Genomic DNA, 21,148 nt, shown 5'->3' on the forward strand with positions numbered 1-21,148 from the left:
GGCTGGATCACACTTCAGTTGTCTTTCTCATTTTAAAATCTTCAGCACATCATAATTTATTCGACAAATATTTACTGAGCACCGATCACAACACACACGAAAACAATGTGCCAGATTCCGCAACACAATGAAGAGCTTACTTGAATCACAAGTCACACAAACTGCATTTATCATTTTTTCCCATCTCCTAAGAATCTTAGCTTTAGAGTAAACGCCACAATTCCCAGTCCTTAAGCACACGTTTGCATCTCAACCACCTAACACAGCGCATCCCTAAAGGACCCATAGGCGCCTGTTCCACTACCTAGACAGGCCAATCCGACCTAACTTAAACGCAAAACTTGTGGAAGAAGAGTAAATATCAGAAGTGGCATTTTAAGGGTGTTCCCTAGAACCGACTTCCGCGCACCCTGTACGAACGCAGATATCCGTAATTGAGGCCGCGTCAAAATCCAGACAAGGCGTCCTAAGTCTGCTTTTCCAATGAGGCGTTTTATTTTTGTTTGTCTTAGAAGCCGAGATTTTTTTTTTTTAAATACACCAAGCAGAAAAAAAAAACCTGTTGTTATGACAACAAACGGGTCTGGAAAATTCAGCCAATCAGCCTGCGGAACGGTCTGCGGCCTAGCCAATAGGAAGAGCGCGTGGTACGTAGGGCCGCCCAATGGGGGCGCGAGCGGCGCGGTATTTGAATCCTGGAACTAGACGACTTCTCGAAGATCTTCAGCTTGCGGGCGCGGAGCGCAGTCCTAACTTCGCGGCGGAAGCTAGTCCTCTCTGTGTCCAGTCCGCGTCCTTCCCTGGGCGGGGCTGCCACTCTTGCTTGTCCGTTTCCTCATGGCGCTGCTCCGACGCCCGACGGTGAGTGGGCCGGCGACCCTCCGCACGGTCCTGGGCCCGGCCGCGCTGCCTGCTCCGCCGACTTTCGCTTCTCTTTCTCCTCGGCTTTGAACTTCGTTCCAAGCTGCGCCGCTTTCCTCTTCCTGCCGTCGGCTTGGGCCCTGGGGCCTGGCCGGCCCTGAGGCCTATCCCCTACGGCTGACTTCTCCCCGCCTTGCTTCCGCTCTCCCGGTGCTGGCTCCTGGCCTGGCAGTCCCTTCCGCGGGGCGAGGGAAGTGTAGGAAAACGCCTCGGGCCTGGCACTTGTCAAGTGAGTCCCTGGAGCGCTGGGCCTAGGACTGGGCAAGGGGTTCCCGAGAGCGCTTTGTTGTCAAGAGAGTTATCTAAATACAGCTTCTTGGGGTTTTCTTCCTCTTTCAGTCCTTGCCAGCTAAGGAATCAGCGGTGGGGAAGGGGAGAAGGACGAAGAAATTCCGCAGGCTGAAAAGTATTTCAAATGTGTAATCAAGCAACAGCTATGGCTGTTTTTCAAATGTTTGCACATTTCACTTTGTATGAGTTTCCTCTTTATTTCTGCACACGAAGTCTTACAAGGCTAAGTTCGCCAATGTATGGTCTTGTCCCTTTAAAAAAGTAATTTCCTTTACTCAAATGTAATAGAGATATTATTTGGAGCCATATGGCAGACTAAAAGAAGGTCCAAATTCATTTATTTCATCTTTGCAAAAAACAAAGTGTTAATGGTGGTGTGGATTTTTTCTGTGGGTTTGAATCGTACCTGGATCTGCTTTTTTCCTTGCTGAAAAGTAGGGGGCCCTGACACACCTGAGCTCCATCCTCCTGGCTGTAGGCTTGTTAAAAGCTGCTGATTTCCCCTTCCAGATGGATTGACCTAGATTACCACTTCAACCCACAGGAAATTTCGAACACTTTTTAAAATTGGCAGTGACTTGAACAGTGTGACTTTTGAGGATCCTAATAAGTTGAATACATTCTGTATTTAACTGTAATCCTTTTGTGAATGTGAGTCAAACTGATAAGTAATTTTTGTCTAAACTACCCATAAAGTGCTTTCATACTCAAATTCCCTTCTATTCAGGTAAGGCTTGCATATTCCCCTGCCCATCTATCTGTTCTGGTAGGTCCATTCAAACCCTCTGTTGGAAAATATGTTAAAATTAGGACCCCAAATTATCAAGAATAGTACATGCTGTTTTTTTCTCCTGAAATGTTTATCACATATAATAAAACAAACTTTTCTATGTAAAACTTTTCTTGTTTTTACTAACAAGTTTTTGTTTCTAAGTGCATTCTAACACATGTTAACAATTTTTATTTCATACAATTCACAGTTTCTCTGAATTTGAGATAAAACTATTTTACCCATGAAAACTTTTCTAAATATCCCTAATAAAAGAGAGCTCACATGCTATGGCACCCTCATAGCTAAAAGGCTGTCTTTAAAGATGTTGCCAATCTGAGCACTTATTTGTAGAATCAAAACCTAGTTTAGGTTTTAAACATCTGGCTTTTAAACAGCTTTTTAATATTGTATCTTAATTGCACCTGTTACTCATCTCTGTCCAGAAAGTTTTTTAAATAGATGCCATTCATATACAGGGTCCATATAGGAAATAGCCACTTACCTGTGAAGCTCTTAGTGGGATTAAAAAAAAAAGTGAATGAGTGTATTTGCCTAATTTAGAGTGATGTTATAAATAGAAAGTAGCATTTTTAGACTTCCTAAAATTTGCCTTTCCCTCTCGCAGATAGACCTCAGTAGATTCACCATTGCCAAATCAATTCTGAACCTGAGGATCTGACACCAGCAAAGTATTGTAAATTATCTCAACTTTCAGTAATTTGTTTCCTTGTTTTTTTGTTTTTTTTAGGTGTCCACCGATTTAGAGAATAATGACACGGGAGTTAATTCTAAACCTAAAAGTCATGTGACTATCAGGCGGGCAGTTTTAGAAGAAATTGGAAATCGGGTTACAACCCGAGCCATACAAGTAGCTAAGGTAACAACTGTGAGGGCTGCACCTCTGCACACTAGGTTGACCCTGTAGAGCACTCAGTGGCAACACAGGCTGTCTTGCCCTCTTTACATTTCTTTTTCATTTCAGAAAGCCCAGAACACTAAAGTACCTGTTCCACCCACCAAAACAACAAATGTCAACAAGCACCCGAAACCTACTGCTTCTGTGAAACCAGTGCAGATGGATGTGTTGGCTCCAAAGGTAGGAAATTCTGAATTTACAAGCATACTTAACAGAGTAGCCAGTTTGGGGCTATGGTGTAAGGGCACCTTTATCGTCACTGTCACTTTTGAAGAACATTGATAGCAGGAGCTCTGCTTTAAGACAACAGTGTAGAAAATGAACATCTTTGTAGTAATGGTACCTTAGCATAATGTTATGACCTTGAGTAACAAAGTTAAATACCTTAATACCTAAATAAATTTCATGATCTCAGAGGAAAATTTGATAGATTTTATTAAAAATAATTCACTATAGGAATGAACTTGCCTGTGAAGGGGGTGGAAGCTTGGAATTCTGAGATCTTCACTCATGGAAGAACAGAGCATACTACAACTGAGTATGCTTGTGTATGCGCGTATACACAGTCACTGCTGCAAATCGTGAACTCTGACTGGAATCAACAGTTTTTCTTGGAGTCCTTCCTTATTGCACTGAGTTGACATTATCTATTATAAATCTAGCAAATAAAAGAACCTTGGGGCTTCTCTGGTGGCTCAGTGGTGAAGAATCTTCCTGCCAGTGCAGGATGTGGGGGTTTGACCCCCGGGCCAGGAGGATCCCACGTGATGAGAAGCAACTAAACCTGTGTACCAGCAACAAGAGAAGCCACCATGAGAAGCCTGAGCACCGCAACTAGAGAGTAGGCCTAACTCCTGCAGCAAGAGAAAAGCCCGCACAACAAGTCCTAGAGCAGCTGAAAGTAAAATATAATTAAAAAAAAAAACTTTTATTATTAAATATATAGGTATTTACACCTACATATTTGCATATTTATAATTTATTTGGCTGCATTGGGTCTTAGTTGTGGCTTGTGGGGTCTTTTGTTGCTGCGTACAGACTCTAGTTGTGGCGGCCAGGCTTAGTTCCCCTCTGGCACGTGGGATCTTAGCTCACCAACCAGGAATTGACCCACATCCCCTGCATTGACAGGCAGATTATTAATCACTGGACCACCAGGGAAGCCCTGCATATGCATATTAATCTGCTGTCCTAACAGACCCGATTCATTAAATGTTGGTGCTGGGAGAACTCCGGTAGCTTTTTTTCACACTCCACACATCCTTTACCAAAGAACCATGTCTCAAGTTCAGCACAGTCTCACAACTTTATTGTTTCTGAGCCTACTTTTCAGTTGTCTCTGACAACTCACAGAACTCATTCATCAATCTCATGTGAAGCTTTTGCTCTAGGACCACTTTGTGTTGGACAACTAGTTGATGCCTGGTATCTTTGCACGCAGCAGACACTGGACAGTTTGGCCAGTGCACAGTTGGCTCACAGAACTTAGGTTATTATCTCCAGAGGCAAGTGAGATCTTAGAAAGGATTTTATAATAATTCAGTTATGTTGGAGACCAAAAGGAATGCTTTCAAGAAATTCTAAATTAAGGCCCAGACCAATTATCCTTGTCTTATCCTGGTGGCTTTTGGATATGACTAAACTTAGGTGTGCTTCTGAGTAGACACAGGTGAATATTCAAGCTGCTAAGGCATCTGAAGTACATATTTCTGTCTTATTCTTCTTTAAAATTTATTTTTATTTGTTTTTAACTGGATGGTAATTGCTTTGCAACGTACTGTTGGTTTCTGCTGTACAACAGGTGAATCAGCCATAAGCATACATATATCCCCTCCTTGCACCTCCCTCCCACCTCCCACTCCATCCCACCCCTGTAGGTTGTTGCAGAGCGCAGGGCTGGGCCCCCGTGTCATACGGCAGCTTCCCGCTGGCTGTCTCTTTTACGCACGGTGATGTGTATATTTCATGGCTACTCTCAGTTTGTCCTATCCTCTCTGTTCCCCCGCCATGTCCACAAGTCTGTTCTCTACGTCTGTGTGTCTGTTCCTGCCCTGCAGATAAGTTCATCGGTACCATTTTTCTAGATCCCATATTTATGCATTCATATGCTATGTTTGTTTTTCTGACTTATTTCACTCTGTATAACAGGCTTTAGGTTTGTCCACCTCAGTTCATCTGACTCAAATTTGTTCCCTTTATGGCTGAGTATATTCCATTGTATATCAGTACCACAGCTTATTTATCCATTCATCTGTCAATGGACATCTAGGCTATTTTCATGTCCTGTTCATTGTATTAATAAATAGAGCTGCAGTGAACATTGGGGTATTCATGTCGTTTTGAATTGTGGTTTCCTCAGGGTATATGCCCAGTAGTGGGATTGCCGGATCACACAGTAGTCTTATTTCTAGTTTTTAAAGGAATCTCCATATTGTTCTCCATAGTGCCTATGTCAATTTACATTCCCACCAACAGCACAAGAGGGATTCCTTTTCTCCACATCCTCTCCAGTATTTATTGTTTGTAGATTTTTCATGATGGCCGTTCTGACTGGTGTGAGATGGTGCCCCATTGTGGTTTTGATTTGTAGTTCTCTAATAATGAGAGATGTTGAGAGCATCTTTTCATGTGTTTATTGGTCATCTGTCTGTCTTCTTTGGAGAAATGTCTCCAAAGAAGGTCTTCTGCCACTTTTCTGAGTGTGTTGTTTGTTTTTCTGATATGGAGCTGCAGGAGCTGCTTGTATATTTTGGAGATTAACTCTTTGTCATTTGATTTGTTTGCAATTATTTTTTCTCATTCTGAGGGTTGTCTTTTCATCTTGTTTATTTCCTTTGCTGTGCAAAACGCTTGTAAGTTAAATTAGGTCCCATTTGTATATTTTTATTTTCGTTAGTCTTGGAAGTGGGTCAGAGAGGATCGTGCTGGTGATTTATGTCAGAGTGTACTGCCTATGTCTTCCTGTAAGATTTTTACATTTTCTGGTCTTACATTTAGGTCTTTAATCTATTTTGTGTTTATCTTTGTGTATGGTGTTGCTGCTCAGTCACTTCAGTCGTGTCCGACTCTGTGCGACCCCATAGACGGCAGCCCACCAGGTTTCCCCGTCCCTGGGATTCTCCAGGCAGGAACACTGGAGTGGGTTGCCATTTCCTTCTCCAGTGTATGGTGTTAGGAAGTGTTCTAATTTCCTTCTTTTACGTGTATCTGTCCAGTTTTCCCAGCACCATGTGTTGAAGGGGCTATCTTTGCTTCATTGTATATTCTTGGCTCCTTTCTCAACAATAAGGTGCCCGTAGGTGCGAGGGTTTATCTCTACACTTTCTATCCTGTTCCATTGGTCTGTATTTCTGTTTTTGTACCAATACCATACTGTCTTGATGCCTGTAGCTTTATAGTAGTATACTTCTGTCTTCTTAAACCAGGCTTCCTGGTACTGATTGCCCCTCCTGGGGAGAGTAATGACGATTATCCCTAAAAAGGAAACCTTAAACTGAAGCTGCACATACTTATTAAAACACACATCTGATTCTAGTCACTCTTGCTCAGTGCCTTCAGGGTATTCACTTCCCTTTGGATAAAATCTAAGCTCCCTAGCCATGGTCTCCCTCACCTTTCCAGTCGGTTTCTGTCACCTCATACACTACGCTCTCCATTCTCAAATCAATGCTTAGTCCCCAGACTTGCCTTGATTTCTTGGCTTCCCCTGGGACTTTGTACTCGTGTGCCTTTGCCTACTCAATGAGTTGTGCGCTCTCTGAAGACCTTACTAGGTTTCTCCCTAGGACCTCAGGTAGCTTTTCTTATTCCTTCTAGTAGTTCTTAAATTCTTTAGTAGATGAGTTATACCTGTATACCTCTTGCTCACCTGGCCCTTCCTCAATTCAAGACCTTTTCTTTAAGAGGGAAGGGCATGATTTGAATTGCTACATATCCTGTGGCTGTTACTGTTTTCTTCTTTTCTAAGACTGGAAACTGTCATCGTTGAGTTTTTATGTAAGTTAAATTTGTTTATTATCCTGCCTTCTCTTTCTTTCTATATTTTATTACATTAATATGTATTCTTACAGCCTAGCAGTCCTAGGCTATACTTTGAGAAGTACCTCTTATTCTTTAAAAAAAAAAAAAAAAGTAATGGTTTATTTATGCTTCATTACTAAATGCTTGTTTTAACTCCATACAATTTTAATTTGTGTAATTTTTTTTTTTTTTTTTAATAATCACCCAGTCACGATAAGAAAATAAAATACTGGGTATCTACTTGCTCAGTCTTTGCTTCCTCCTGTTTTATTCATAGGCTGGAATGTGCTTTCCTGCTTTTTCATGTCAAATACTTTCTCAATTTAGAATAAATTAGTTGATCAGAAGAAAACATTACACTTGCTCAAGAGGGCACTGCCAAAGTAAACGATCAGTTCTAGGAATCTCTGAACCTAGGTGTCTAAGTTTCTTACACTCAGTAAATATTTACTGAACCCTACTATATGTCAGGGGGCCTTCCCAGGTCTAGCAGTGGTAAAAAAAAAAAAAAAAAAATCCACCTACCAGGAGGATTTTTCCTCCTGGGTGAACCAGACATGTGGGTTCAATCCCTGGGTTGGCAAGATCCTCTGGAGAAGGAAATGGAAACCCAGTCCAGTATTCTTGCCTGGGAAATACCATGGACAGAGGAGGCTGGTGGTATAGTCCGGTGGGTGGCAAAGAAACAGACATGACTGAGCAACCATGCCAAAAAAAATGTGTCAGGGATGATATAGGTATTTGAGATACCTTAGTGGACAAAATCAGTTTGAATAAATGTAAGGTTATAGAACTTACATTCTGGTAGAAGTAGAAAATAATATGCATAATATATAAATAAAGTCTGTGATATATTGTTGTTCAGTCGCTAGGTGGTGCCTGACTCTCTTGATCCCATGAACTGCAGCACACCAGGTTTCTCTGTCCTTCACATCTCCTTGACTTTGCTGAAACTCATGTCCATTGAGTCAGCAATACCATCCAAGCATCTCAACCTCTGTTGCCCCCTTCTCCTCTTGCCTTCAATCTTTCCCAGCATCAGGGTCTTTTCCAATGAGTTGGCTGCGTATCGGGTGGCCAAGGTATTGGAGCTTCAGCTTCAGCATCAATCCTTCAATGAATATTCAGGGTTGATCCTTTAGGATTGACTGGTTTGATCACCTTGTTGTCCAAGGGACTCTCAAGAATCTTCTCCAGCACCACAGTTTGAAAGCATTAATTCTTCGGCACTCAGCCTTCCTTATGGTCCAGCTGTCGCATATGTACTTGACTATTGGAAAAACCATAGCTTTGACTGTACGGACCTTTGTTGGCAAAGGTTGTTTGCTTTTTAATACACTGTCCAGGTTTGTCATAGCTATTCTTACAAAGAGCAAGTATCGTTTAATTTTCTGGCTGCAGTCACTGTCTGCAATGATTTTGGAGCCCAAGAAAATAAAATCTGTCACTGTTTTCACTTTTTTCCATCTCTATTTGCCATGAAGTGATATTACTAGATGCCATAATCATAGTTTTTTGAATGTTGTGCCAAGTGTTTTGAATGTTTTAAGCCAACTTTTTCACTGTCCTCTTTCACCATGAAGTCTCTTAAAAAAAGAAAAAGTCTCTTTAGTTCCTCTTCGCTTTATGCCATTAGTGTGGTATCATCTGTATATCTGAGGTTGTTGATATTTCTTCCCGCAATCTTGATTCCAGCTTGTGCTTCATCCAGCCTGGTATTTCGTATGGTTTACTCTGCTAAATAAGAGTTAAATAAGCAGGGTGACAATATACAGGCTTGATGTATATTGGAACCAATTTGGAACCAGTCTGTTGTTCCATGTCCAGTTCTAACTGTTGCTTCCTGACCTGCATATAGGTTTCTCAAGAGGCAGGTCAGGTGGTCTGGTATTCCCATCTCTTTCAGAATTTTCCACAGTTTGTTGTGATCTACACAGTCAAAGGCTTTAGTTTAGTCAATGAAGCAGAAGTAGATATTTGGAATTCCCTTGCTTTTTTTTGTGATCCAATGGATGTTGGCAGTTTGGTCTCTGGTTCTTCTCTTTTCTAAATTCAGCTTGAACATCTGGAAGTTCTCAATTCACTTATCGTTGAAGCCCAGCATGAAAGATTTTGAGCATTACCTTGCTACTATGTGAAATAAGTGCAATTGTGCAATAGTTTGAACATTGTTTGGCATTGCTTTTCTTTGAGATTGGAATGAAAACTGACCATTTCCAGTCCTGTGACCACTGCTGAGTTTTCCAAATTTGCTAGCATATTGAGTACAGCATTTTCACAGCATCATCTCTTAGGATTAGAAATAGTTCAGCTAGAATTCCATCACCTCCACTAGCTTTGTTCATAGTGATGCTTCCTAGGGCCCACTTGACTTCCCATTCCAGGATGTCTGGCTGTAGGTGAGTGATCACACACCATTGTTGTTATCTGGATCATTAAGACCTTTTTCATACAGTTCTTCTGTGTATTCTTGCCACCTCTTCTTAATATCTTCTGCTTCTGTTAGATCTATACCATTTCTGTCCTTTGTAGTATCCATCTTTGCATGAAATGTTCCCTTGGTATCTCTAATTTTCTTGAAGAGATCTCTAGTCTTTCCCATTCTGTTGTTTTCCTCTGTTTCTTCGCATTGTTCATTTAGGAAGGCTTTCTTATCTCTCCTTGCTATTCTTTGGAACTCTGCATTCAGATATGTATACCTTTCTTTTCCTCCTTTGCCTTTCTCTTCTCTTCTTTTCTCAGCTATTTGTAAGACCTCCTGAGGCAACCACTTTGCCTTCTTGCCATTTCTTTTTCTTGGGGATGGTTTTAATCACCAATCCTGTACAGTGGTACGAATTTTCATCCATAGTTCTTCAGGCACTCTGTCAGATTTAGTCTCTTGAATCTATTCGTCACCTCCACTGTATAATCATAAGGGATTTGATTTAGGTCATACCTGAATGGCCTAGTAGTTTTCCCTACTTTCTTCAAATTGAGCCTGAATTTTGCAATAAGGAGCTGATGATCTGAGTCACAGTCAGCTCCTGCTCTTGTTTTTGCTGACTGTATAGAGCTTCTCCATCTTCGGGTGCAAAGAATATAATCAGTCTGATTTTGGTATTGACCATCAGGTGATGTCCTTGTGTAGAGTTGTCTCTTGTGTTGTTGGAAGAGGGTGTTTGCTATGATCAGTGCATTCTCTTGGCAAAACTGTTAGCTTTTGCCCAGCTTCATTTTGTACTCCAGGGCCAAACTTATGTGTTACTCCAGATATCTCTTGACTTCCTACTTTTGCATTCCAGTCCCCTGTGATAAAGGACATCTTTTTTGGTATTAGTTCCAATAGGTCTTATAGGTCTTCATAAAATAGTTCAGCTTCGGCATTAGTGGTTGGGGCATAGACTTGGATTATTGTGATATTGAATGGTTTGTCTTGGAAATTAACTGACATCATTCTGTTGTTTTTGAGATTGCACCCAAGTAACTGCATTTTGGACTCTTTTGTTGACCATGAGGGCTACTCCATTTCTTCTAAGGGATTCTTTTCCACAGTAGTAGATATAATGGTCATCTGAATTAAATTCGTCCATTCCCGTCCATTTTATTTCACTGATTCCTAAAATGTCAATATTCACTTTTGCCATCTTCTGTTTGACCATATCCAATTTACCTCGAGTCATGGACTGAACATTCCAGGTTCCTATGTAATGTTTTTTAACAGCATCAGACTTTACTTTCACCACCAGACACATCCACAACTGGGCGTTGTTTACCTTTGGCTCAGCCTCTTCATTCTTTTGGAGCTGTTTTCTCTGCTCTTCCCCATTAGCATCATGGACACCTACCGACCTGGAGGGCTCATCTTTCATTGTCATGTCTTTTTGCGTTTTCATAGTGTTCGTGGGGTTCTCAAGGCAAGAATAGTAAGTGATTTGCCATTCCCTTTTCCAGTGGACCATTTTATCAGGCCCTGACTTGCAGGGACATGCCCTTCAGCCACCTCATGTAGCTGAATGACATGCCCTGTGCCCTGGTTGTCCCCCTGCTGGTCCTCATTGAGCGTGTAAACCTTCACTGGCCATTGAATGTTGGTCAGTGTGCCATCCGGGGGCCAAGGCAAAGGCCCTGCTGGAGTCACCAGGGAGGGGCTCTGGGAAAGGAACTGATGCTGAAGAACGCCCAGGAGTGGGGTGCACCCCCGCCTCACTGCTGCCATTGGCCACCCTGGGGCCGTTACATCACCCAGGAGCAGAGGGCACCCCGGCCTCTCCTCTGTGGTATATTAGGAGGTTATAGATTCGTTGGGTAAAACACTAGAGAGATGAAACGTGTGTGTGTTGGGGGAGGGGGGGACGCTATAGAAACAGATGGTAATTTTAAATAGGGGTAAATCTAATTGAAAAGATAACACTCAAGCAAAACTTGAAGAAGAACGTGAGGGAATTACCCACGTGGATACAAGGACTGAGCCTTCTGGGAAGAGGGAGCCTGCTTGTGGTGAGGGAGGCCTGACCAGGAGGCTCATGAGGAGCTAACAGTGGGGAGAGAAGTAAGCGATGGGTTAGCAAGGGAAGAGGAAAGGGCCAGATCATGTAGGGCCCATAAGCCCTACCTGGGCGTACACTGTGAGGACCTGGGTTTTCATTTTGAGTAAAATTAGAGCATTTTTTTTTTTTGACTAAAGTACATTTTTAACTGAAGGATGAGACCATTTTTAAACAGAAGAGTTTATCTCCAAACACTTCATCTACTTGAATTATTCACCTCTTACTCTGAAATGTATTTGTTGGGGCTTTATTATTTATAAAAATGCATGTGATGCTTTTAACCAGTTGACCCTGCATTTGTGATCAAGTCTGCTCCTAAGGTCCATGCGCTTTCCCTTGTGGGTGCAGGGTCCTTCTCCCACACCTCAGGACATCTCCATGAAGGAGGAGAACCTCTGCCAAGCTTTTTCTGATGCCTTGCTCTGCAAAATTGAGGATATTGATACCGAGGACTGGGAGAACCCTCAGCTCTGCAGTGACTACGTAAAGGATATCTACCAGTATCTAAGGCAGCTTGAGGTGAGAGGGCCTTTGTGGTTTGGTTGTACAGCAGTGTGGAATCTGCCACACAGCTGGGAAGGAAATGAAATTCGCTTTTTTTTTTTTTTACTTTAAAAAAAATTTATTTAATGGCACCCCACTCCAATACTCTTGGCTGGAAAATCCCATGGACAGAGGAGCCTGGTGGGCTGCAGTCCATGGGGTCACTAAGAGTCGGACACGACGGAGCGACTTCACTTTTACTTTTCACTTTCATGCATTGGAGAAGGACATGGCAACCCACTCCAGTGTTCTTGCCTGGAGAATTCCAGGGACCGCGGAGCCTGGTGGGCTGCCGTCTATGGGGTCACACACAGTCGGACACGACTGAAGTGACTTAGCATAGCATAGCATAGTTGAATTACAATGTGTTAATTACTGCTGTACAGCAAAATGACTCGGTTATATATACATATATGTTCTTTCTTGTATCCTTTTCCATTATGGTTTATCACAGGACATTGACTATAGCTAAAGCAGGACCTTGTTGTTCACCGAAGTCAGCTTTTTAAACTTTTCAATTCCACCCACAGGTTCTGCAGTCCATAAACCCACATTTCCTAGATGGGAGAGACATAAACGGCCGCATGCGTGCCATCCTGGTGGACTGGCTGGTGCAAGTGCACTCCAAGTTCAGGCTGCTGCAGGAAACGCTGTACATGTGTGTTGCCGTCATGGACCGATATTTACAGGTGAGCCCGCTTTGGGGACTCTGCGCAGAAGAAAAGACCAAAGGCCAGTTTATGAGATGCCAAAGAACTTCAAGTGCTAGGGAAGGCGGTAGTTCAAGCATGTCACACTTCCAGGAATGCTGACCATTGCTTTTAGGTCAGCCTGCTGAAAAATGCCCAGAGGAGATGCTGTCTCACCACAACCATTCATCAAAGGAGACAAACCAGCAGATGGTCTGAAAGTCCATCTGAAGCCCACGGTGCCTTTGGAGGCTCGTTCTCCAGGCCCACTTGCACAGTTTCCATAGTTCAGTACTCTTTGGTGTTAAGCTCTCTTATCTGAAAGATGAAGAGTTTAGCTAGAGAACTTAATAGCTTCCAGCCAGTCATAGCATTGAATGACTGTAGAAGAGGGAGGAGACAGTTTTCTTAAAAGAGCTGGAGGGATGTGTGGGGAGTATACTCAGAATGTGAGGTCTAAAGCAAAGAGGAAGGTAAGAAATGAAGCTGAGAGGCAGAAATAATCATCAAAATATCTACAGTAGTGCAAGAACACTGAGAAGAAATGCCAGACCTTGACCTCTAATGTGTTATCTACCAACTGGTAGTCCTGCAGGTAAGGATTTATTGATTTATTTTTAATTAATTTATTTGGCTGCACCAGGTCTTAGTTGCAGCATGTGGGGTCTGGTTCCCCAACCAAGGGTTGAACCCAGGCCCTCTGCATTGAGAGTTTGGAGTCTTAGACACTGGATCACCAGGGAAGCCCTAAGGTTTTATTTATTTAAAGTCAACATTTATAATATAGGTGTAGGTCAATTACAATGCTGCCCAAACAATACAGTAATATCTGTGTTGATAATAATGACCCTGAGAGTCTGCAAAATGCTAAGCAACCATAGAGCCATTGGTTTTCATTGTCCAAAAATCCTCAGTGGTATAGAAAGCATTGTCATATTTTTGGCAGATTTTCAATACTGAGAGTTAAAGCAAAACACGCAAATTCCTAGTTTAAAAAAAAAAGTCAAGAGAAGGACTTACACTCTAGATTTAGGTTTCCTCTGACACTGAAGCATCTCTGGAAGGGTCTTCAGGCTGAATAATAAGTGTACTTTTGGTGAGGATTAAAGGAACGCTTGAGGCCCCCCTTCCTTGGCCCTCCTCACCTGTTAAGCTCCTGCTTTTTCGGTTGGCCTCATCGTGACTCAGACCATGCTGAGTGCCACATTGGGGCTTCCCCAGACACTCAAGCCAGGACGATGCGAGCAGAGCACTGCCTGGGAGCTTGGTCATCAGGCTAATTCTTCCCTGTCAGCAATTGACTGATCTTGGGCTGGTGTCTGCATCTCTTCTCAGGCTATCTAATTGTGAGGGAAAAAATATGTACTGCCCAGGATTTTTGTGAGGATTCGATGAGATGATTGAATCTCAGCCCTGTGCCTGGCACAGAGCGAGCACTCCATGACAGGCAGGTGCCGCATGCTGTGGTGGTGGCTGGTCAGTGCTGAGGTTCCTGGGCCTTAAGAGAGGTGTGAGCAGGGCTGATGTGGGCTTCTCCAGGATTTGGTTTGCTCTCACTTTCCTCCACCCAGAGCCCCCGTTCTCCTTGGTTAAGACTTCTGGCACATTGTTCTTCTTTAGGTTCAGCCAGTCTCTCGTAAGAAGCTTCAGCTGGTTGGCATTACGGCACTGCTCTTGGCTTCCAAGTATGAGGAAATGTTTTCTCCAAACATCGAAGACTTTGTTTACATCACTGACAATGCTTATACCAGTTCTCAAATTCGAGAAATGGAAACTCTGATTTTGAAGGAACTGAAATTTGAGCTGGGTCGACCGCTGCCGCTACATTTTTTAAGGCGGGCGTCGAAAGCTGGGGAGGTAAGTGCCTCCAGTTCTCTAGGAGACTTTATTTTGCTGTTTGTTGTCTCATCCCAGAAATGATCCAATGAAAGGAAAGCTTATGAGTTGATAGGAAACATTTCTTAGACAAGTCCTAATACTTGTCAGTTCTTAAAAGACTTTATGTTCTGTGTTTGTAATATGCTGGGGAACAGATCAATGCCTGGGAAGGAAAAGAGATTTCAGTGGCTTTGAGTTCCTAGATCTCACCCAGAATTTTTCAGGAGAGTAGTAACAGCCGTGCTTCTTTCCATCTCCGGCTGTTTTTTCGTAGGTCGATGTTGAACAGCACACTTTAGCCAAATACTTGATGGAGCTGACTCTCGTTGACTATGACATGGTGCACTATCACCCTTCCAAGGTGGCGGCAGCCGCTTCCTGCCTGTCCCAGAAGGTTCTAGGCCAAGGAAAATGGGTGAGTATTGAGTTTAAGAAGAAATGTACTAGCTATATTTTAGGGCCTCTTGATATGAAATGTTTTAGCATTTTCACAGTGCTGTACTTGAAATAGCTGTTAAAAGTCCACAGGCCAAAAAGAGCCTCTGGAATGATGCAGGTGGAGACTGGGGGACTATGCCGTGGTATATTACACATGTGTTACAGCATCGTCAAGAGTGAGGAAGGCCACTAGAACTGAGGCAAGAAGATTTCTGGGTTATTTTGTTAAGTGAAACAAGCAAGTTGTCAAGTGCATAAGACAAAATAGGGCCAAGACCTGACCTTGTTTAGAAGGGTAAAGATGAATTGAGCCACTTTCAGGTTCATTCAAGTAGTCAAAGATGTCAGCTGCTCCCTGGGTTCTTGTTTCGAACATCAAAAAGGATAGCAGTGAAACATAGGGGACTGTTGCCTGCAGTCAGAGGAGCAGTTTTGTGGACGAGCCCACTCTTGACCACCACTAAACAGTTTTATTTATTTATATTTTTTTTAAAAAAGCACTTATTTATTTGGCTACACCAGGTCTTAGTTGCAGCATGTGGGATCTAGTTCCCTGATGAGGGATCCCCTGCATTGGGAGCACAGAGTCTTAGCTGCTGGACTACCAGGGAGGTTCCTATTAAGCAGTTTTAGAGTCCACAAACAGCAGAGTAAACACATTAGCTGAACCCAGGAGGCAATAAGACCCCATCTTATCACAAGATCACAAAGCCAAGGCAGATCCATGTGGTTCCAACCTTTGTCTGCATGGCCTGTGATGGATACATGCAAGATTGCCAGGGCGCCATGGTGAACCTGTTCCTCTACACAGTTGATAGAGTTTACATTTATATAAGAAAGAATGGAAATAAGAGAGAGGGGATATGTATGTGTGTGATGTATTTGCTCATTTTTCAAAAAACATATAAATGGAAATGAATGAAGATGGATACCTCTGGGTGTGGGTATGGGGAAGCAGGACTCCTGGTTATAATTTTTTATTAGCTTGTATACAACGTAATGTAACTTTTTTGACTTTTGAACAATATTGGTATTCTATGCAAATCCTGAACTGGAATTAAGCAGAAAAATGTTACTATATATTCAGAGTGGCAACAGAGAGAAGAATTAATTCTGGTAGCTTTTGAACACAGCATTCTGACTGTGCATCTAGAGTGGGATGTGAAGGTCAATAAAATGAACAAAAAAGGTCACATTTAAAGCTTACTTGGGAGGTTCACTAATCTGTTAATAGGAGGTAGTAGTCTGTTAGAATTCTGAAAGTATGTTGTAGGATAAAGCAAATAAGAGTAGACCTTCCTTGGTGGCTCAGACAGTGAAGAGTCTGCCTGCAATGCGGAGACCCAGGTTCGATCTCTGGGTCGGTAAGATCTCTGGAGAAGGGAATGGCAACCCACTCCAGTATTCTTGCCTGGAGAATTCGACAGAGGAGACCATCTATGGGATTGCGTAGAGTTTGACATGACTGAGCAAATAAACATTCATGTTATTAAGGATGAAAACTCTCACTGTAAGAAGATAAAATATTGTTAACAAACAAAAAGAAAACCCTGTAATATTAATTCTGTTTTAGAAACATCAATAAATTAATAATGAAAGGACCAGAAAGAGTGATAACCCAGTAGCAATGAAGATGCCTAGTGCTCTCATCTTAGATACTCAAGGCATGACCCACTAGGAACTAGGGCTCCTTTGAGAAATATCTGATTTCAGAACTATGGCAGGGGAAGTACACGGTGAGCCTAGAGCAGTTTATAACAGGGAGCAAGCAAATTCTCAAACATCAATGGGGTTACGTCAAAAGAGGACATAGAAACTGGCTTGAAAGGGTTCCTTCTGACTACAGTTGAGTATTAAAAAGAATTATGATCCAATAGATTATAATGCATTAAAAAATGCATGAGTCCATAATGATAAAAAAGGAAGAAAGGAAGATGAGGAAGAGAGGGAGGGAGTTAAAAAAAAATTCAGTAGAAAGCCCAGCTAATTAGAAATAATGGTAGAGATAGAAACCCACCATTTTTAAACCCCCAGTGACAATTGATTCCAGCAAGGATCATCAATTGATGATTATAAGGATTAGGTAAAATAATTTTGGAGAACAAGATTCATATTGTTCTCCAAGTATCACCCCTCAGTTGCATAGTGATTCTGAAGAAAACCTGTATCTTTGACAACCTGACTTGACCTCCTCCTCATGCAGTAGGAAGTATGCATTTTCCCCTATCGACAATTCATGTTCAAAATGTTGTATTTGAATCTAGCCATCAGGAAACAGACAAATCCAGAATGTGGGAAATTCTCAAACCAGCTGGCCTGGATCCTTCAAAAAAGTCAGTGTCACTTAAAGCAAAGAAAATGGGAGTTTGAAATTAAACACCAAAGACAACAGCAACCAAATGGACTGTGTGTACCTTATTGGACCCTGGATATATATTAAAAAAAAAAAAAAATCTGTAAAAGATATTTTTGCAGCAATTGGAGAGATTTGAATATTGACTGTATAATAGATGATACTATGGAACTGTTGATGTTTCTTATGTGATAAAGTTATTGTGGCTAGGGAGGAAAATATCAATAGTTTTTAGGAGATACTTGTGAAACATTTAGAAGTGATGTGTCATGGTGTCTGCGACTCACTTCCTTTTCCATAATTTATTTTCATTTATTTTTGACTATGCTGGGTCTTGTTGCTCATGCAGGCTTTCTCTCGTGGTGGTGAGGGGGCTACTCTATAGTTGTGCTGCACAGGCTCCTCATTGCAGTTCTAGGCTGCACATATTTCAGTAGTTTCGACTTGTGGGCTGTAGAGCGCAAGCTCAATAGTTGCAGCACACGGGCTTATTTGCAGCACAGCATGTGGAATCTCCTGGAACCAGGGATCGAACCTATATCCCTTGTATTGGCAGGGGGGTTCATAACCCCTGAACCACCAGGGAAGTCCTACGACTCACTTTCACATGGTTCAGCCATTCGATGGCTTCACATATCACATACAACTTTTGCTGAACCGTGTGAAAGTGAGTTGCAGATGCTATGAGTGAGTGGCAGGGGAGGAGAAGAGGAGGAGAGAAAGTGGTGAAATATTAAGAACTGATGAATCTGCACAAAGACTATACAGATATTCATTATTTTATTCTTTCAGTTTTTCTATAGATTTGAGATTATTTGACATAAAAATAGGCAAGGATGGGGAGGTGGGAGGGAGGTTTAATAGAGGGGCATATATGACATGAGTTTGAGCAAACTCCAGGAGATGGTGAAGAACATGGAAGCCTGGCGGCTGCAGTCCATGGGGTCGCAGAGTCGGACATGACTGAGCGACTGAACAACAACAATGGTTTATTAACGCTGTTGTATAGCAGAAACCAACAAAACATTGCAAAGCAATTTTCCTCCAATTAAAAACATTAAAAAACACACACACAAAATTGGAGACAAAAAGTCACTGGTCCACGGAGGGCACGTGATCTTGGTACCAGTGGCCCATTTTAGTCAATTAGAGCTGCTTCCTTGGCTCTAAACCTAGCAACTGTAGGCCTCCCTGTTTACTGGCAGTTAATATCAAAATGCCAGTAGCTGTGTGTTACATCAGATTCACTCTTGCTTACTTCTTTTTTCCTTTAAACTATTTTAGGATTAAGGTTATATTGTGGTTTATCTTCCCAATTATATTGTGCATATGAAAGTGGTGTGTTTTAGCTTTTAGAATTTTATCACAAACTGAAATCGTCAGGTTACATATCTTCATGCAAAATAAGTCTTACTATCAGTCAACAGCTGTCTTTTTTGCTTAAATTTTGTTCTCTGGGAGGCTGGGTGTACATGCTTCTGAGTGCTGTGGCTTTTCTCGTTCTTAACCATGAGGGCCCAACAAGAGAGCCCTGTGTGTTGTGTGCTCAAGTTCCTTCAGTCGTGCCCGACTCTTTTGCAACCCTATGGGCTGTAGCCTGCCAGTCTTCTCTGTCCATGAGATTCTCCAGGCAAGAATACTGCAGTGGGTTGCCATGCCCCGCTGCAGGGGATCATGGCCATGCCTCCCTGACCCAGGGATCAAACTTGCTTCTCTTGTGTCTCCTGCATTGGCAGGTGTTCTTTACCACTGGTGCCACCTGGGAAGTCATAATTCTTTTGGGTTTCATAGCTTAGATTGCTGCTTATGTCCCAGTTTCTTTCTTTTTTTTTTTTTTTTAATTTATTTATTTTTGGCTGTGCTAGGCCTCCCTTGTTGAGCGCGGGTTTTCTCTGGTTGCGGCAAGCAGGGCTACTGTAGTCACTGTGCATGGGCTTCTTACTGCAGTGCTTTTCTGGGTATAATGCGTGGGCTTAGTTGCCCCATGGCATGTGAAATCTTCCTGGACCAGGGATTGAACCCGTGTTCCCTGCATTAGCAGGTGAATTCCTTTTTTTTTTTTTTTAAATTGAAGGATAATTGCTTTACAGTATTGTCTTGGTTTCTGCCGTACATCAACATGAATCAGCCACAGGTATACCTATGTCCCCTCCCTCTTGAACCTCCCTTCCACCTCCCACCCCATCACACCCCTCTAGGTTGTCACAGAGCCCTGGTTTGAGTTCCCTGGGTCATAAAGCAAATTCCTACTGGCTATCTGTTTTACATGTGGCAGTGTGTATGTTTCCATGCTACTCTCTCTGCATTTGTCCTGCCTTTTCCTTCCCCCTCCCCCTGTGTCCCTAAGTCTGTTCTGTGTGTCTGCATCTCCATCACTGCCCTGCACATAGCTTCATCAGTACCATCTGTCCAGATTCCATATGCATGTGTAAATATACGATATTTTGTTTTTCTCTTTTTGACTTACTTCACTCTGTATGATAGGCTCTAGGTTCATCCACTTCATTAGCACTGACTCAAATGCTTTCCTGTTTATGGCTGAGTAGTTTTCCATTGTACATATGTACCACAGCTTCTTTATCCAGTCATCTGTTGGTGGACATCTAGTTCGCTTGTCCTAGCTATTGTAAATAGTGGTAGCAGGTGGATTCTCTTTTTAAAAAAAATTAATTAATTTAATTGGAGGCTAATTACTTTACAATATTGCAGTGGTTTTTGTCATACATCGACATGAATCAGCCACAGGTGTACATGCGTCCCTGAACCCCCTTCCTGCCTCCCTCCCCACCCCATCTCTCTGGGTTGTCCCAGAGCACTGGCTTTCATTGCCTTGCTTTATGCATCGAGCTTGCACTGGTCATCTGTTTTGACTATGCCAAAGCCTTTGACTGTGTGGATCACAATTCAGTTCCATTAAGTTCAGTCACTCAGTCATGTCCAACTCTTTGCGACCCCATGAATTGCAGAACGCCAGGCCTCCCTGTCCATCACCAACTCCCAGAATTCACCCAAACTCACGTCCATCGAGTCGGTGATGCCATCCAGCTGTCTCATCCTCTGTCATCCCCTTCTCCTCCTGCCCCCAATCCCTCCCAGCCTCAGAGTCTTTTCCAGTGAGTCAACTCTTCGCATGAGGTGGCCAATACTGGAGTTTCAGCTTTAGCATCATTCCTTCCAAAGAACACCCAGGACTGTTCTTTAGAACTGAGTGTTCTAAAGAACACTCCTTTAGAATGGACTGGTTGGATCTCCTTGCAGTCCAAGGGACTCTCAAGAGTCTTCTCCAACACCACAGTTCAAAAGCATCAATTCTTCGGCACTCAGCTTTCTTCACAGTGCAACTTTCACATCCATACATGACCACTGGAAAAACCATAGCCTTGACTAGACGGACCTTTGTTGGCAAAGTAATGTCTCTGCTTTTACAGTAAACTGTGGAAAATTCTGAAAGAGATGGGAATACCAGACCACCTGACCTACCTCTTGAGAAACCTGTATGCAGGTCAGGAAGCAACAGTTAAAACTAGACATGGGACAACAGACTGGTTCCAAATAGGAAAAGGAGTACATCAAGGCTGTATATTATCACCCTGCTTATTTAACTTATATGCAGAATACATCATGAGAAATGCTGGACTGGAAGAAGCACAAAGCTGGAATCAAGATTGCTGGGAGAAATATCAATAACCTTAGATATGCAGATGATACCACCCTTATGGCAGAAAGTGAAGAGGAACTCAAAAGCCTCTTGATGAAAGTGAAAGTGGAGAGTGAAAAAGTTGACTTAAAGCTCAACAC

The 21,148-nt window shown here is 42.4% G+C and overlaps 1 protein-coding gene across 1 annotated transcript in view; it reads left to right on the forward strand.

Moving 5' to 3' along the window:
• The first annotated feature begins 659 nt into the window (after nucleotides 1–659).
• The window catches only part of CCNB2 (cyclin B2), a 24,832-nt gene continuing 4,343 nt past the window's right edge, over nucleotides 660–21,148 (forward strand). The window contains exons 1-7 of the mRNA XM_010836826.1: nucleotides 660–861; nucleotides 2,733–2,861; nucleotides 2,967–3,080; nucleotides 11,798–11,968; nucleotides 12,523–12,681; nucleotides 14,302–14,538; nucleotides 14,834–14,974. Of these exons, the coding sequence (XP_010835128.1) occupies nucleotides 838–861; nucleotides 2,733–2,861; nucleotides 2,967–3,080; nucleotides 11,798–11,968; nucleotides 12,523–12,681; nucleotides 14,302–14,538; nucleotides 14,834–14,974 (975 nt within the window). The 5' untranslated portion in view covers nucleotides 660–837. The remainder of the gene's footprint in view (nucleotides 862–2,732; nucleotides 2,862–2,966; nucleotides 3,081–11,797; nucleotides 11,969–12,522; nucleotides 12,682–14,301; nucleotides 14,539–14,833; nucleotides 14,975–21,148) is intronic.

This window comes from Bison bison, unplaced genomic scaffold, assembly GCF_000754665.1.
Source record: "Bison bison bison isolate TAMUID 2011002044 unplaced genomic scaffold, Bison_UMD1.0 scf7180017864066, whole genome shotgun sequence".
NCBI classification, from domain to species: Eukaryota; Metazoa; Chordata; class Mammalia; order Artiodactyla; family Bovidae; genus Bison; species Bison bison.